The sequence below is a fragment of the Schistocerca nitens genome, chromosome 1, assembly GCF_023898315.1.
Source record: "Schistocerca nitens isolate TAMUIC-IGC-003100 chromosome 1, iqSchNite1.1, whole genome shotgun sequence".
Lineage (NCBI taxonomy): Eukaryota > Metazoa > Arthropoda > Insecta > Orthoptera > Acrididae > Schistocerca > Schistocerca nitens.
The window spans coordinates 1,025,501,641-1,025,520,340 of record NC_064614.1 but is presented as its reverse complement, the minus strand read 5'-3'; the positions used below and the strand labels follow the sequence as shown (position 1 = coordinate 1,025,520,340).

General features: G+C 42.8%; 1 protein-coding gene across 1 annotated transcript in view; it reads right to left on the bottom strand.

Moving 5' to 3' along the window:
- LOC126222593 (protein unc-93 homolog A-like) overlaps positions 1-17,055 on the bottom strand; it is a 51,293-nt gene extending 34,238 nt beyond the window's left edge. Inside the window, exons 1-2 of the mRNA XM_049942185.1 lie at positions 16,878-17,055; positions 7,322-7,520 (exon numbers count right to left, since the gene is read on the bottom strand). Of these exons, the coding sequence (XP_049798142.1) occupies positions 7,322-7,520; positions 16,878-17,055 (377 nt within the window). The remainder of the gene's footprint in view (positions 1-7,321; positions 7,521-16,877) is intronic.
- Positions 17,056-18,700: the final 1,645 nt, after the last annotated feature.

Genomic DNA, 18,700 nt, shown 5'->3' with positions numbered 1-18,700 from the left:
GTAACATCTGCACAGCCACTTGCTTATTTCTGACCGTAACCCTATAATTACGCACAAATTAAGGAAGTACTGTAGTTGGGCAATTACGGTATCCCAGAAAGGAACGATTGTATATCCTGAATAAATGGCCAAGCTTCCGCATAAATAATTACCAACCATAGCACAAGACTGGGACACTACTACTCATGCAAAAAACACACACACGCAAAAAACAAAACTAAAAAAAATATACAAAAAAGTTTGGCAGTGAGAAAAGTAATTATCACCACTAAATACATATTTAACACAGAGCAGTTTATTCTATAAACAATTTCACCGTCAAATGTTTGTGTAAATACAGTGCCAAAGACAATTAAACGACTTTTAAATCACTATTCGTTTTCACTTCTAATGGACGTTGTCCATCTTTTAACATGTCTCATCTTTTCGTTTAACTACAGTTAAAAGTCTTTGTAGTTACATGATATGGTTTTTCTATTACTCAATGACCCGATCCCCCCATGAACCATGGACCTTGCCATTGGTGGGGAGGCTTGCGTGCCTCAGCGATACAGATGGCTGTACCGTAGGTGCAACCACAACGGAGGGGTATCTGTTGAGATGCCAGACAAACATGAGGTTCCTGAAGAGGGGCAGCAGCCTTTTCAATAGTTGCAGGGGCAACAGTCTGGATGATTGACTGATCTGGCCTTGTAACATTAACCAAACCGGCCTTGCTGTGCTGGTACTGCGAATGGCTGAAAGCAAGGGGAAACTACAGCCGTAATTTTTCCCGAGGACATGCAGCTTGACTATATGATTAAATGATGATGGCGTCCTCTTGAGTAAAATGTTCTGGAGGTAAAATAGTCCCCCATTCGGATCTCCGGGCGGGGACTACTCAAGAGGACGTCGTTATCAGGAGAAATAAAACTGGCGTTCTACGGATCGGAGCGTGGAATGTCAGATCCCTTAATCGGGTAGGTAGATTAGAAAATTTAAAAACGGAAATGGATAGGTTAAAGTTAGATATAGTGGGAATTAGTGAAGTTCGGTGGCAGGAAGAACAAGACTTTTGGTCAGGTGATTACAGGGTTATAAATACAAAATCAAATAGGGGTAATGCAGGAGTAGGTTTAATAATGAATAAAAAAATTGGAGTGCGGGTAAGCTACTACAAACAGCATAGTGAATGCATTATTGTGGCCAAGATAGACACAAAGCCCACGCCTACTACAGTAGTACAAGTTTATATGCCAACTAGCTCTGCACATGATGAAGAAATTGATGAAATGTATGACGAGATAAAAGAAATTATTCAGGTAGTGAAGGGAGACGAAAATTTAATAGTCATGGGTGACTGGAATTCGTCAGTAGGAAAAGGTGGAGATGGAAACGTAGTAGGTGAATATGGATTGGGGGGAAGAAATGAAAGAGGAAGGCGCCTTGTAGAATTTTGCACAGAGCATAACTTAATCATAGCTAACACTTGGTTCAAGAATCATAAAAGAAAGTTGTATACCTGGAAGAATCCTGGAGATACTAATAGGTATCAGATAGATTATATAATGGTAAGACAGAGATTTAGGAACCAGGTTTTAAATTGTAAGACATTTACAGGGGCAGATGTGGATTCTGACCACAATCTATTGGTTATGAACTGCAGATTGAAACTGAAGAAACTGCAAAAAGGTGGGAATTTAAGGAGATGGGACCTGGATAAACTGAAAGAACCAGAGGTTGTACAGAGTTTCAGGGAGAGCATAAGGGAACAATTGACAGGAATGGGGGAAAGAAATACAGTAGAAGAAGAATGGGTAGCTCTGAGGGATGAAGTAGTGAAGGCAGCAGACGATCAAGTAGGTAAAAAGACGAGGGCTAATAGAAATCCTTGGGTAACAGAAGAAATATTGAATTTAATTGATGAAAGGAGAAAGTATAAAATGCAGTAAATGAAGCAGGCAAAAAGGAATACAAACGTCTCAAAAATGAGATCGACAGGAAGTGCAAAATGGCTAAGCAGGGATGGCTAGAGGACAAATGTAAGGATGTAGAGGCTTATCTCACTAGGGGTAAGATAGATACTGCCTACAGGAAAATTAAAGAGACCTTTGGAGAGAAGAGAACCACTTGTATGAATATCAAGAGCTCAGATGGCAACCCAGTTCTAAGCAAAGAAGGAAAGGCAGAAAGGTGGAAGGAGTATATAGAGGGTTTATACAAGGGCGATGTACTTGAGGACAATATTATGGAAATGGAAGAGGATGTAGGTGAAGACGAAATGGGAGATAGGATACTGCGTGAAGAGTTTGACAGAGCACTGAAAGACCTGAGTCGAAACAAGGCCCCGGGAGTAGACAACATTCCATTAGAACTACTGATGGCCTTGGGAGAGTCAGTCCTGACAAAACTCTACCATCTGGTGAGCAAGATGTATGAGACAGGCGAAATACCCTCAGACTTCAAGAAGAATATAATAATTCCAATCCCAAAGAAAGCAGGTGCTGACAGATGTGAAAATTACCGAACTATCAGTTTAATAAGCCACAGCTGCAAAATACTAACGCGAATTCTTTACAGACGAATGGAAAAACTGGTAGAAGCGGACCTCGGGGAAGATCAGTTTGGATTCCGTAGAAATGTTGGAACACGTGAGGCAATACTAACCTTACGACTTATCTTAGAAGAAAGATTAAGAAAAGGCAAACCTACGTTTCTAGCATTTGTAGACTTAGAGAAAGCTTTTGACAATGTTAACTGGAATACTCTCTTTCAAATTCTGAAGGTGGCAGGGGTAAAATACAGGGAGCGAAAGGCTATTTATAATTTGTACAGAAACCAGATGGCAGTTATAAGAGTCGAAGGGCATGAAAGGGAAGCAGTGGTTGGGAAAGGAGTGAGACAGGGTCGTAGCCTCTCCCCGATGTTATTCAATCTGTATATTGAGCAAGCAGTAAAGGAAACAAAAGAAAAATTCGGAGTAGGTATTAAAATTCATGGAGAAGAAGTGAAAACTTTGAGGTTCGCCGATGACATTGTAATTCTGTCAGAGACAGCAAAGGACTTGGAAGAGCAGTTGAACGGAATGGACAGTGTCTTGAAAGGAGGATATAAGATGAACGTCAACAAAAGCAAAACGAGGATAATGGAATGTAGTCAAATTAAATCGGGTGATGCTGAGGGAATTAGATTAGGAAATGAGACACTTAAAGTAGTAAAGGAGTTTTGCTATTTAGGGAGTAAAATAACTGATGATAGTCGAAGTAGAGAGGATATAAAATGTAGACTGGCAATGGCAAGGAAATCGTTTCTGAAGAAGAGAAATTTGTTAACATCGAGTATAGATTTAAGTGTTAGGAAGTCGTTTCTGAAAGTATTTGTATGGAGTGTAGCCATGTATGGAAGTGAAACATGGACGATAACTAGTTTGGGCAAGAAGAGAATAGAAGCTTTCGAAATGTGGTGCTACAGAAGAATGCTGAAGATAAGGTGAGTAGATCACGTAACTAATGAGGAGGTATTGAATAGGATTGGGGAGGAGTTTGTGGCACAACTTGACTAGAAGAAGGGATCGGTTGGTGGGACATGTTTTGAGGCATCAAGGGATCACAAATTTAGCATTGGAGGGCAGCGTGGAGGGTAAAAATCGTAGAGGGAAACCAAGAGATGAATACACTAAGCAGATTCAGAAGGATGTAGGTTGCAGTAGGTACTGGGAGATGAAGAAGCTTGCACAGGATAGAGTAGCATTGAGAGCTGCTTCAAACCAGTCTCAGGACTGAAGACCACAACAACAACAACAACAATGACCCGATGTTTCAAATATGTATCATAATTTCTGTTTTAAATGTACGACTTCCTTTTACGATTATCGTGATTTTATGCCATTAACGTTTTATTTGTCTCAAGATGTGTGTTCTGCTGATACAACTAGGAAGTAAATGAAGTGAGTGGTAAAATCCAAGTTCTTCGAAGATGTATGTGGAATGCTGTTTGATTTTCTAATATAACACAATATTGTTCTTTTACGCTTTCTAGGAGGATATATTTTACTGATTTTAATTGTTTTACAGGGATCCGTAATTGTATCGAAAGGAAGATTAAAGATTAAAATATAACCAACGAAAAGTGTTGGAGAAGATGTGAAAATACGCTAAATAAACCGGAGTTTTTATATACAGTTCATAAAGCTGACAAGTACTTAAAAAATCGAAATGAGGTCTTAGATCAGCTTTTAAAAGAATAACTCTCTTCGTGACATCCCTATGAATACTACGACTCCTTAAAAAGACTGTTACAATTAGAAAGTAACCAATAGCAGACGAGGGGCGTTCAATGACATCTTTTTTCTGAAAGCATGTTGGTTTTATTAGGGTTTGCAATACACTATATTATTCCCCACTCCTTTGGCTACAAACCCCTACTTCTCGATGTAATATGCGTTCAATGCGATGGCCTTACGCCACCTTACTGGAAAGGGCTGTATGTCTGCAAGATACAATTCTGCTGGTCGATGTCGGAGTCAACAGTAATAAACTTCCCATCATCCACGTAGTGTTCTCCGCCGAGTGCATCAGTCATTATGCCAAACAGATGGAAGTCGAAAGATGCGAGTTCCTGATATAAGAACGTAGGCTTCCGCGGCCGGTGTCATAGTGATTAAAATTCTTCTGGGTATTATGCCGCGTCATCGCTAAAAACTGACAACAATAATAAACTAAAAGCGACGTTTCGGCCGAATTGCGACGGCCTTCCTCAGGGCACGACTGGTTTTGCATGGGGATAGGTGCTTCTATTTATTACAGACTATCGATGTCTGACGTCAAGGTTGTAAAACTTTTAATTTGCTCTCTAATATGACTGGCTAGTCATGACGTAAGGGAAGAAGGAAGGAAAGAGGCTATTCATGGATGTCCATGTCGTCAACGATTGGTAGCTGTCCGCCAATCAGCGTTCGGCTTCTGGTCGGCAAGTTTTCCTCCTGGTGTGCGCGGAAGTGGACTGACAGTTGTTCTACGGTTGTTTGTGGAGATAGTCAAAGTCCCGTGTAGCTTCTGCCCCGCGACCGCTCGCGGCCCGTTGGGCTGGGATGGCCGGCAGCCATGGCGCCGGAAGTTTGTAGCCATCTTCTCTGTTGATGTTGTCAGGCTGCTTAATAATTTCGATCGCCTCCCGTATTTTGCGTTCTCGCATCCACGATTCTTTCGTCAGTACTCGGGCTTCCTGGAACATGGTAGGCTGTCCACAGTCACAGTGGTGTTCCGCTATCGCCGATTTATTATGTTGTTGTAATCGTACGTAGCATTCGTGTTCTGCTACTCGTAAGCTGACAGGTCTCCCTGCTTCTCCTATGTAGGCAGTTCCGCACTCACACCGTAGTTCGTAAACACCTGCAGTGTTAAGATTGTTGGTGGAACCTATCATTTCGTGGATCCTGTGACTGCTCCGAAAAATCAGTTTCAAACTTCATCGGCAGAGGACGTTGCCTAGCCTTTCACTGACGCCTTTTACATATGGTAAGTGTACCAGTGGAAGCTTCTCTTGCCTTCTTCTCGTGTTCTGCTCCCTTTGGTTTTAGCTACCTTTCTTATGATGTTGTCATCATAGCCGTTGGCACGAAACGTGTGTTGTAGCTCCTTTAGTTCTTCTTTAATGTCATATTCATCGCTTATCGAGTAGACTCGGACAGTTAATGTATGCAGAACAGAATACTTTTGAGCTGAGTGGCGGTGGCTCTCCGCATGCAGGTACCGATTAGTGTGCGTTGGTTTCCAGTACACTTTGTGTCCCAGTTTACCTTCGGCTGCTCTGTATAATTCCACTTCCAGAAGAATTTTAATCACTAAGCGAGATCCTGACTGTAGGGTGGATGAGGAAGAACAGTCGAATAAAGTTTTATGAACAGACCTTTGTGAGGTGTAGCGTTGTCATGGAGAAGGAGAAATTTGTTTGCATGTTTGTGGCGACGAACGACATGAAGCTGTTTCTTCAATCTCCTGACGGTGGCACAATACACTTCATAGTTGGTCATTGCACCATAAGAGAGGGGATCAATCAGAATAACCTCCTTAGAGTCCCAAAAGACCATTCGCCAGGTGTTTGACTGTGGCTCTTCGGTCATCTCGAATGAGAGTGTCCGCACGTACCAACGTTGCAGCAGTCACAGCTGTATGTGGCTGGCCGACACGCGATGATGAAAGACGTCTCGCCGAAAGGCTTGCCGTGGTTTTGTTCACCGCCATGTCTCCATAGACATTCCAGAAGCAGCTATGATTACATGCGACGCTCTGGATTTCCACCAAAAGAGACTTAATGATAGCACTCTGCTTCCAACGCACCTCCATTACAGATACCATTTGGAAGGCTACTTCTAGAGCCGCCAACAATCGGAAATTCATGAAACTATAAGAGCTGAATCGGGAATATTCAAAGATGTCGCGTAACAAATTCCACATTTTTTAAGCCGAAATGGGTGAAGAAAAGTGTGTTGAATTAACTGTTGAACGCCCCTCTTACGTCTCTGGTATCTGCTACAAACTGTCAATCTGTCTGAAATTCAATAGGATGATCCCTTCTAAGGTCTTGTTGAAATCTAGCTACAGAACTTTTCAGGCATTAGCTATATGGGTGAGCTTGAGCCATTATGAAATATGCGCGTTCTACTGGTCTACCTTACAGTATTTGAACTATTCTGGCAGTTTATTTGCAAAGAACAAAATTAAAACGATACAAGACACAATGTAATGTATATGTAGTGCTTCAAAATGGCTCAGTTATTTTTACCTTTCACTGTTTTATCAATAAGTACATAAGCCGTGGTCTTCCGCAAAGTTCTAGCTGTCACCATCCAGAGAAAGCACCCCCTACTGGGAAACATTCATAAAGCTGTACTGATGAGTAGTTGCAAGTATGTAGAATTAGGAGATTGTCTTTAGGAATGACAATAGGGAGAAATCTAACATCACTGAACAGATGAGTGGGAGCTTAACACACAGCACAACTGTGTAACCAAAGTCACTGGAATCCTGGGTTGTTCTTGGAAAGGAAGGGACAAAAGAGGCATGTGTGTCCCACTAGTTCGTTGTGAGAAGTACAGATAGTGATACAAAGACGCCTGCTTGGTGTGTACCGCCGGCCGAAGTGGCCGTGCGGTTAAAGGCGCTGCAGTCTGGAACCGCAAGACCGCTACGGTCGCAGGTTCGAATCCTGCCTCGGGCATGGATGTTTGTGATGTCCTTAGGTTAGTTAGGTTTAACTAGTTCTAAGTTCTAGGGGACTAATGACCTCAGCAGTTGAGTCCCATAGTGCTCAGAGCCATTTGAACCATTTTTTTGGTGTGTACCTGTGGAGCTGGTGCAGACCCACAGCGACGAACAGCACGGCGCAGGCGATGCAGGCCACCAGCGCCCCGTAGAGCGTGATCAGCCGCCTGGTGGAGGGCGGTCGGAAGTTCGGGTTGGCGTCGGCGCCGCGGTCAGAGGGGCAGAAGTCGGCGCCGCACAGCGCGCCAGGGACCGTCTCCGTGCCTCCCGCCGTGAGGACTGCGGCATTAGCACGGGGGAAGGCGCTTCAGGTATAACGCTAATTCTGACAAGTAATGATACAATAGCAGCTAAATGATGTTAAATATAGGGTGCATAAAAAATGTATACACACTTTGAACTGTCATAAACAATTTATTTCCCGTTCTACAAGGTTAAATATCTGTGAGAAAGTAATGTTATGTTTCTTCTATAGGTGGCAGCAGTGGCAAGGAAGCAACTGCAACATGGCGGCCGTGCGTTTGAGCTGTGAAGCGCGGAAGCAGATAATTAAGTTGTACTGGAAGTTTGAGAATGTAGCTGCGGTTCGAAGACAGTGGAGAAGTGAGTATGGTACAGAACCAACTTCAAGGTTAACAATTACACGTCTACGAGACAAATTCGAAATTCATGGGACAGTGTTTGATGTGCATAAAACGTCGATCAGGGCGACCTCGTACAGCTACAAGTGATGATTCCACAACGGCAGTCGTGGAACTGTTTCAGCGTTCGCCTCAAAAATCTTCAAGGCAAGCGGCACGTGAGAGTAATGTAAGTGCTAGTAGTGTGCTACGCATTCTGAAGAAAGGCAAGTTTCGTGTGTACATTCCAAGGCTGGTGCAACAGCTAAGTGACGACGATCCAGATCGAAGGTTAGAATTTTGTGAATGGGTTCAGCAGATGGTGAGACGTGAATCGAGATTTATGGATAGCATAATTTGGTCGCATGAAGCCCAATTCAAACTCAATGGAACTGTCAATAGGCACAATTGTGTGTACTGGGCTGAAGATAATCCTCACATTACAGCTAAAAAGGCTGTCAATTTGCCTTGTGTAAATGTGTGGTGTGGTTTGTCTGCAAGGGGGCTCATTGGACCTTTCCACTTTGAAGGTACTGTTACTGGAGAAACGTACCTAACAATGCTTGCTGACTCCATATTCCCAGCCATTCGTGCATTATACGGTAATGATGAGTATTATTTCCAACAAGATGGCGCCCCGCCGCACTATCATAGGGACGTACGAGCATACCTGGATCACAATGTGCCAGGTCAGTGGATAGGACGCAGGGGACCAATCCAGTTTCTTGCACGCTCTCCAGACCTCACGCCGCTGGGTTTCTTCTTTATGGGGCACAGTAAAAAAATGAGGTGTAACCATGTAACCTGGACACACTTTGGAATGAGATTCAGGCTGTGTGGGCAGAAATCTCATTGGACATTTTGGTACGATGTACAGAATCAGTGGTGACTCGTACTCAGAAATGTATTGATGCTGAAGGCCACCAGTTTGAACATTAATCATATCTGCAAAGTACATTTATTTTTCCAATTGGCCTTTAAGCTTTCCATTTCCAGAAACTTAACATTGTAGAATGGGAAATAAATTTTCTATGACGCTTCAAAGTGTGTATACATTTTTTTGACGCACCCTGTATATACTCTCTCTCTCTTATATATATATATATATATATATATATATATATATATATATATATATATATATATATATACACTCTCCACGTCCGAACACGCCTCTGAAGGCCCAACGATACCGACCGACCGCCGTTTCATCCTCAGTCAAATGTGTCACTGGACGCGGATATGGAGGGGCATGGAGTCAGAAAACTGCTCTTCCGGCCGTTGTTAGTTTTCGTGACCGCGGCCGCTATATCTCAGTCAAGAAGCTACTCAATTATCCTCATGAGAGCTGATTTCATCCCACTTGTCAACAGCGCTCGGCGGAGGAGGACGGTCACCCATACAGGTTCCAACCAAGCCCAGCAGCACTTCGGTGATCTGATGGGAACCGGTGTTATCACAGTGGCAAGACCGCTGGCAATGTTAACTACAAGGTACATTCTTCAACATAAAACATGGCCGGCGGCCGGCCGCTACAGATCCTGAGTCCGTGCCAATCGCGAGTTGGAACAAATAACCTGGCCACACTGATACATATTCTAAGTCCGGCAATCTGAACCATCTGGCCACATTGTATACTGCGGCACTTCCTGGAGGAAGTCTTACTTCCAGTTCAAGGGAGTTCGTTCTGGCTGTGATCGTGGTCTACTGACGCTGACACTGTGGCTCAGAGTGTTCGGTCAGAGGGTTAGGTGTCCCCTGTAATGAAAAAAAAACGGGCGTCATGGGAAGTTCGCCCCGAACAAATCCAACAAACGATAACAGACAAAATTAGACGAAAAAATAAGGTAAAAAACCCGAGGTCACGCGATCGAGACCCATCCTTGGATACACTTTTATAGGGCCTTTCGTCTGAATATTGAAGTCATGAATGAAATGATAGTAGTGCTAAAATTTATTTCAATTTCTGACACACCTGTAATAATAGTTTCAACCAATAATAATAACCGATTGATTGGCGGACTGTCTGTCTCTGAACACCACACACGCCACTGTATGTAGGGCCCATTTACTAACTCCCGGCAGCGGCTGCCGTGGCGACTCTTAAGTTTCCTAGCCCCTTGTCGAAGGCGGCTGCTATCGCCGATCTCGTTGGGTGGTATGAAATTCTTTACTGTTGTCGAGAGATGCTCCTACAAAAATGTCCATTATCTGCGTTTTGCGCCCGACAGCAAAGGAGGCATACGACTAATCCTAAAATAACGATTTTTCTATTATACTAATATGGCACAAAACTACTTCTATATCTATATCTACATCTACATGGATACTCTGCAAATCACATTTAAGGGCCTGGCAGAGGGTTCATCGAACCACCTTCACAATTCTCTATTATTCCAATCTCGTATAGCGTGCGGAAAGAATGAACACCTATATCTTTCCGTACGAGCTCTGCTTTCCCTTATTTTATCGTGGTGATCGTTCCTCCCTATGTAGGTCCGTGTAAACAAAATATTTTCGCATTCGGAGGACAAAGTTGGTGATTGGAATTCCGTGAGAAGATTCCGTCGTAACGAAAAACGCCTTTCTTTTAACGATTTCCAGTCCAAATCCTGTATCATTTCTGTGACACTCTCTCCCGTATTTCGCGATAATACAAAACTTGCTGCCTTTCTTTGAACTTTTTCGATGCACTCCATCAGTCCTATCTGGTAAGGATCCCACACCGCACAGCGGTATTCTAAACGAGGATGGACAAGCGTAGTGTAGGCAGTCTCTTTAGTAGGTCTGTTATATTTTCTCAGTGTCCTGCCAATAAAAAGCAGTCTTTGGTTGCCCTTCCCCACAACATTTTCTATGGGTTCCTTCCAATTTAAGTTGTTCGTAATTGTAATACCTAAGTATTTAGTTGAATTTACGGCTTTCAGATTAGACTGATTTATGGTGTAATCGACATTTAACGACTTCCTTTTAGCACTCATGTGGATGACCTCACAGTTTTCGTTATTCAGGGTCAACTGCCACTTTTCTTACCAATCAGGTATCTTTCCTAAATCGTTTCGCAATTTGTTTTGATCTTCTCATGACTTTATTAGTCGATAAACGACAGCGTCATCTGCAAACAACCGAAGACGACTGCTCAGATTGTCTCCCTTCATATAGATAAGGAACAGCAAAGGGACTATAACACTACCTTAGGGAACGCCAGAAATCACTTCTGTTTTACTCGATGACTTTCCGTCAGTTACTAAGAACTCTCTGACAGGAAAGCACAAATCCAGTCACATAACTGAGACGATATTCCATAAGCACGCAATTTCACTACGAGCCGCTTGGGTGGTACAGTGTCAAAAGCCATCCAGAAATACGGAATCGATCTGAAATCCCATGTCAATAGCACTCAACAAAAAATGGTTCAAATGGCTCTGAGCACTATGGGACTTAACATCTGAGCTCATCAGTCCCCTAGAACTTAGAACTATTTAAACCTAACTAACCTAAGGACATCACACACATCCATGCCCGAGGCAGGATTCGAACCTGCGACCGTAGCGCTCGCGCGGTTCCAGACTGAAGCGCCTAGAACCGCTCGGCCACACTGGCCGGCAGGCACTCAACACTTCATGTGAATAAAGAGCTAACTGAGTTTCACAGGAACGATGTTTTCTAAACCCATGTTGACTGTTTGTCAATAGACAGTTTTCTTCGAGGTAATTCATAATGTTCGAACACAATATATGTTCTAAAATCCTGCTACATAACGACATTAACGATATGGGCCTAATTTAGTGGATTACTCATACTACCTTTCTTGAATATTGGTGTGACCTGTGTAACTTTCCAGTCTTTGGGTACGGATCTTTCTTCGAGCGAACGGTTTTATATGATTGTTAAGTATGGAGCTAATGCATCAGCATACTCCGAAAGGAACCTAATTGGTATACAGTCTGGATCAGAAGACTTGCTTTTATTAAGTGATTTAAGTTGCTTCGCTACTCCGAGGATATTTACTTCTACGTTACTCATGTAGGCAGCTGTTCTTGATTCGATTTCTGGAATATTTACTTCGTGTTCTTTTGTGAAGGCATTTCGGAAGACTGTGTTTAGTAACTCTGCTTTGGCAGCACTGTCTTCGATAGTATCTCCATTGCTATCGTACAGAGAAGGCATTGAGTGTTTCTTGCCGCTACCATACTTCACATACGACCAGAATCTCTTTGGATTTTCTGCCAGGCTTAGAGACACCATTTCGTTGTGGAAACTGTTATAGGCATCTCGCATTGAAGTCCGCGATAAATTTCGAGCTTCTGTAAAAGATCGCCAATCTCGGGGATTTGGCATGTTTGTTTCGTTGTTTCTACAACAGTGTTCTAACCCGTTTTGTGTACCAAGGAGGATCAGCTCCGTCGTTTGTTAATTTATTTGGTATAAATCTCTCAATTGCTGTCGATACTATTTCTTTGAATTTAGGTCACATCTGGTCTACACATACACTATTAATTTGGAATGAGTGGAGATTGTCTCTCAGGAAGGAGTCGAGTGAATTTTTAACTGCTATTTTGAATAGGCATATTTTTCGCTTATTTTTAGAGGGTTTGGGGAGTACAATATTCATTCTCGCTACGACAACCCTGTGTTCACTAATCCCTGAATCGGTTTTGATGCTCATTATTAACTCAGAATTATTTGTTGCTAAGAGGTAAAGTGTGTTTTCACAACCGTTTAATATTCGCGTGGTCTCATGAACTAACTGCTCGAAATAATTTATTATCGTATGAGTCGGGTACGTATTTGAAATCAAACTCAAGTTTTCTTTGAACCTTTCAGCAACTGTATCATCTGAATCGGGAGGTCGGTAAAAGGATCCAATTATTATTTTATTCCGGTTTCCAACAATGAGCTTTGCCCATACTAACTCACAGGAAGTATCTACTTCAATTTCGCGACAAGTTAAACTACTTCTAAGACCAACAAACACGCCGCCGCTAACTGTGTTTAGCCTATCCTTTCGGAACACCGTTAGGTTCTTCGCAAAAATTTCGACTGACGTTATGACCGGCTTTAGCCAGCTTTCAGTGCCTATAATGATATGAGAATCAGTGCTTTCTATTAGCGCTTGGAGCTCTGGTACTTTCCCAACACAGCTACGACAATTTACATCTGTTATACCAATGGTTCCTTTATCTACGTTCTTCATGTGTTCAGCCTGCTCCTTTTGTGACTGAATCCCTTGTGTTTTCCCGAGAGTTTGTGATGCAATTAAAATACCTTACTATGTTGTTTAATGTTTTTATTAATGCTTTATATCTCACATCTTTTCCTTTTAGAGGCGGTTCTTCATGCAATTATTTCGTCAAACCACAGTAAATAACGATGGTGCAATGTGTTTCACTGTTGTCGTATGATACGAAAAAGTGTGTGAATACTTTGCAGCACATGATGTACAGCAAGGATGCACACTGCACAATTTGAGGTTTCATGGAGAACTTAACACTAATAGAAAGTGATTTTTGAGGTATTCAGTTAGATTTAAACCAACAAAACTGTCCATATTCTAAGTTACTCTGAGGGGGAGGAAGTTGCTAACGCCGGTGTCAACCGTCGTCTACAGAGGGTGTCTAACTACCGTTACAGAAATTCGTCACACAGGAAGTATATTAATCAATATGTCTACTTCATAGCTATTCCACTGACATGTGGCTTCTATGTGACGAGCAGACCTGTAAGGTGGCAGAATAAATGAAGGTCAATTTCGCACCTTACGTAAGATTTTTATACATTGTAATGGGAAGGTGAATATGACACCTAACTTACTTAGGCAGTAAGGAGCAGATTTGCCTATAAGTATGTAATGCAAAAGGGATGACACTCAATCGGCAGTATTAACACACTGCTCCTATATAATGCATGTCAATGAGCAGAAGGTGAAACAAGCAGCGGGAGGAAACGTTTTGTGTGGAAGCAGGTGCAGACAGAAGCAGAGGCCGCACCATGAGAGGCACTACGAAAACCTCTTAGGGGGCGCCCTGCAGCTGGAGTCAGCGACCGGACAGGTGACGCAAACTAGAGAGCAAGTAACGGGTCACCAGAAGTAGGACCGAAACAAGCTTTAGAGAACTGTGTTTTGGAATTCCAAATGGATACGAACAAAATCAGTGACGCAGTTGATCACGTGAACAGACATGTGATGTATGCATGGAACTTTTAGGCGTCTGGAGCGGGCACTAAACGTCCGACTGGCGCTCCTATTGGTCGAAAAAAGCTGTGACGTGGAGAACGAAAGAACCCAGGTGGGGAGACAGTTCGGCTACAAGAAAGACAAGAGCGAAATTTTCGAGGACTTTTCTCTGAACTGGTGTATGATGCAGAGGAGAAATTTGTGTGAACACTGCATTCACTGCGGCTGACATTCAGCTAGACATCAGCTGTAGCGTCGTTGAGCTCCAACTGTGGAGAAACGAACCAGACAGTTAGTTAATTGTTCTTGTGAGGACTGAGGGGGCATTTTAATATGCACGCTGCTCCAGCCATGCAAGTGCATATTGCCATATTCCAAGACTAGGGATGAGTACATGTTTTCTTGCATAACGAGAAACATTCAGTCCATACATCGAAGAAGGAATGACAGAAATTTAAAAAAAGGTTCAAAAGATGGATTAAAATTCAGTCTGAAAGAATGTTAATGATAAGATTCGCTGAGGACATTGCTCTCCTCGGTGAAAGTGAAGAACTGCAGGATGTGTTGAATGGAATAAAAGTCTAATGAGTACAGAATATGGATTGAGAATAAATCGAAGAAAGACAAAAGTAATGAGGAGTAGCAGAAATCCGAACAGCGAGACATTTAACATCAAAACTGGTGATACGAAGTAGACGATGTTCAAGAATTCTGCTACTTAGGCTGCAAAATAAACCATGACGAATGGATCAAGGCGGAGGTAAAAAGCAGACTATTACTGGCGAAAATAGCATTTCTGGACAAGAGAAGTCTGCTCTCGCGAAACATAGACCTTGATTTGAGGAAGAACTTTGTGAGACTACGTTTGGAGCACTGCATTCTATGGTAGAGAGACATGGACTGTGGAAAAACCAGAACAGAAGAGAATCGAAGCATCTGACATTTGGTGCTGTAGAAGAATGTTGAAAATTAGGTGGACTGATTAGGTAAGGAATGAGGAGGTTCTCCCATAGAATCATAGAGGAAAAGAACATACGGAAAATACTGACAAGAAGAAGGGACATGATGATAGGACATCTGTTAAGACGTCACGTAATTACTTCAGTGGTATTGGAGGGAACTGCAGAGAGTAAAAACTGTAGAGGAAGGCAGAGATTGGAATAAATCCAGCATATAATTGAGAATGTAGCTTGAAGGTGTGAGGCGTAGCGCCGTATAACGATCCTGCCTTAGAGGCGGTTAAGTGGGAGATGTGTCTCAGAGCTGGATAGTGACAGACGGTGACGCGAGACTGGACGCGCACGTAGTTTATGTATCAGCCGATAGAGGACAATATTGAATAGGGGGACTGTGATTTTAGTTTCGATTGTGCCCACTAGAGTGCACTACAGTAATAGAATGTTTTTCATAAATTGTTCTAGTATTTTCATAAAGTGATATTATTTCTTTTTGTGTATGTAAAATGTTATAAATGTGTTTTAGCAGTATGAATGATGCGTGAGTGTGGTTTAAGGTAAATATGAAGATAATTGTTTAACGAGTTATGTAGTAGGATTTAGAGTGGGAACATTTCGAAGAAGTATGGGTATGAACAAAGGGGATTTTTGTGGAATAGATTTGTAAAGTAAGTTTATGGTAAAAGGAAAGTTAATTCAGGTATAAATAGTAATAGTAAATAACTTTATACATAAACAAAACTTCAGCATATTAGATAATTACGTCGGTAAAAAGTGCAGTCGTGAGGTTTACTATTTAGCGATTGGTTATGGATGAAAAGAGCGGACTGACGTGGGATAATGTTGTTTTGCTATTGTCTGTTAAGTAAACTGACCAATGGTAAAGCAATATTCTCTGTTGGTAGAGAAGACTTAGAGTATTCTAGAGAAGAGTGGGAGCCTAGCCATGAAGCAGTTCAGACGTGTGTAATAGTAGTTCCGATGGAAACGTTAAGTTGCCCGATCTAGCCGTGTTTCATACATCAAAAGTGTGGTAAAGTGACGGCATAATTATTCTGATGGGCGTATAGAAATTTCGGAATTTTTAAGTGAATTTTGTGACGAGATAAGACATATATTCCGCATGGCGTATTGAGCAGGTCGGTGGCTAAAAACTGTGACTGCATTTGGCACCGACAGACTTAATATTTGGCGAGCATTATCGATCTAAAACAATCAGTATTTTTGTAGCTATTACGTTTTCGGGAAATGCAACACGATAAACTTGCTAACGTGAGTGAAAGGGATTGTGAGTGACTGTGTTAAGACTAGCACGGGCTTGGCAGTGATATCTGTTCACCTAAGTTTCAGAATATATTAATTGAGGACAAAATTTCCAACCTTTCATTTCATATCAAAACATTCTCCCAAAACGTAGATTAGTGACTTTAATTGCAGCCTGGTTCACGTCGAAGTACGGTAGGTTCCACTCGGCTTTCCTACTGATGATATGCTGAGACAATGTTCACAGGTAGGTGCAGGTCCATCGTATAGGGACGGAAAGAACCGCGCCGCCGCAGGTGCTACTCTGAGATAAAAATGTTGGCACAGAAGAGTAAGTCGTGACAGGCAGCATCAAAGCCGCCTGTTAAAAAAAAAGTAAATAAATAAATAAATAAATAAAAGAAAGAAAGAAAGGGAAGTGTGAATACGAAAATCGTAATAAAGTGTCAGTAGAAATAATGGGTAGGAAGGTGTGTCTAGGAATGTGTGGAAATAAAATGATAGTGTTAAATATAAGTGTTGGTAGATAGCTGTGAGTAGAAAAGTTTGATTGTGTGAGTAAAAATGAACTTTGAGCAGGAAATAAGTAAGTTAGAAGTAAATTTGATACGTCACGCACTTAAAAACGACAGCACGTTTCCCGAGACGAGGGCGAAGTTGAAGAAGGCGTAGAAGACTGCGAAGAAGCGCAGCTGCGCGTGCTGCGCGGGCCGCGCGGCTAGTTCCGCCCACCGTCGCGCGCTGGCGCTGAGGTAGGCGCTCTTGGCCGTCCAGAGGGGGCCGCTAGCCAAGCCCATCACAGCAGCCGCGGGCAGCAGCGTCTCGTAGCGCGGTCACAGCTGCAGCGCCACGAACGGCACGTACAGCAACATGCAGCCCGCCAGCGTCCACTTGTAGCCCAGGTACCTGGCACACGTCCAAAACAAGCTTCAAATCGTGGCTCATCAGTCTTGATCGACTGTTTCTAGACATACCGGAACATGACGAAACAGGGCCAACCTCAGATCATTGTCTATGTAGGAACGTAACACGGAGGCAGAATGGTTCACAATAGATTCAGAAATAGGCTGCATCTCAACTAACCATTCAAAAACTGTTCATTGTACTTCCTTGGGCATACCAGGTGATCAAAAAGTCAGTATATCTCACTCGTCACGGTAGCAGTTACAAAACCAGAATCACGCATTTCCTCGAAGAAAAAAGGCCCGATAGCGTTAGATGTGGTAAATCCAACCCATACCGTGACTTTCTCGTCGTGCAATGGAGTTTCCACGACAGTTCTAGGATTTTCGGTAGCCCAAATTCTGCAGTTGAGGGCGTTGACAGTCCCTCGGAGAGTGAAATGAGCTTCTTTGGCCCACAACACGTTACTCAACCAATCGTCATCTTCCGCCGTTTTTTCAAACTCCCACACCGCAAATCCCCTCCGCTTCACTGAATTGCCAGGTAACAGTTCATGATGCCGATGGATTTTGTACGGATAGTATGGGAGGGTACGCCTCAGTGCCAACCGAACAGTAGTGTATGGAATGCCGGTGCGACGTGCGACTGCACGAGTGCTGACTTCCCCGTGCATAGACGAACCCACTACAGTCTCCATTTCTTCCTTAACTGTCTCAGCAGCATTACGCCTTGTACTCAGTCGCCCACTATGGGGTCTATCGTCTAAACAACCCGTGGCTTCGAACTTCGAAATCAATCTCGCCACAACTGCATTTCTCAATGGACCTTTACCCGTTCGAACCCCCTTCCTATGGCAATAGGCTCGTAACGCTGAACTAGCAAATTCCCCATTCTGGTAATACAGCTTCACCAAAAGCGCCTTTTCAGGTAACGTCAACATGCTGCGACTGCTGGCGCATCTGATTCTCTCTCTCATTACTGCTCCTTTTATATACGATTGTCATGCACAGTCACTGACGTTTTGCTGTCCAGCACCATCTGTCGGACATTTTGTGAACTTTGTTTTTTCTTTGGTTCTAATAAAACCCAATGTCATTCCAAGCATGTGTGTCAATTTTTACCTCTCTATCTACATTATTCTGTGGTTTATTAAGTTTTCAAATTTATACAGACTTTTTGATCACCCGGTATTTGACTAACTCGAGTTCTAATTATAACGTGTTGGTGCTGCGATTTCAAATGCCACTGTGTGCAGTACGAGAAACATGTAACGGACATCAGGTGGTGACCTTGAAGGTCAAATTAAGGTCAAAAGAGCTGAAGTCGGGATAGCTACACTTCTATTAGCCGGCCGATGTGGCCGAGCGGTTCTAGGCGCTACAGTCTGGAACCGCGCGACCGCTACGGTCGCAGGTTCGAATCCTGCCTCGGGCATGGATGTGTGTGATGACCTTAGGTTAGTTAGGCTTAATTAGTTCTAAGTTCTAGGGTACTGATGACCACAGATGTTAAGTCCCATAATGCTCAGAGCCATTTGAA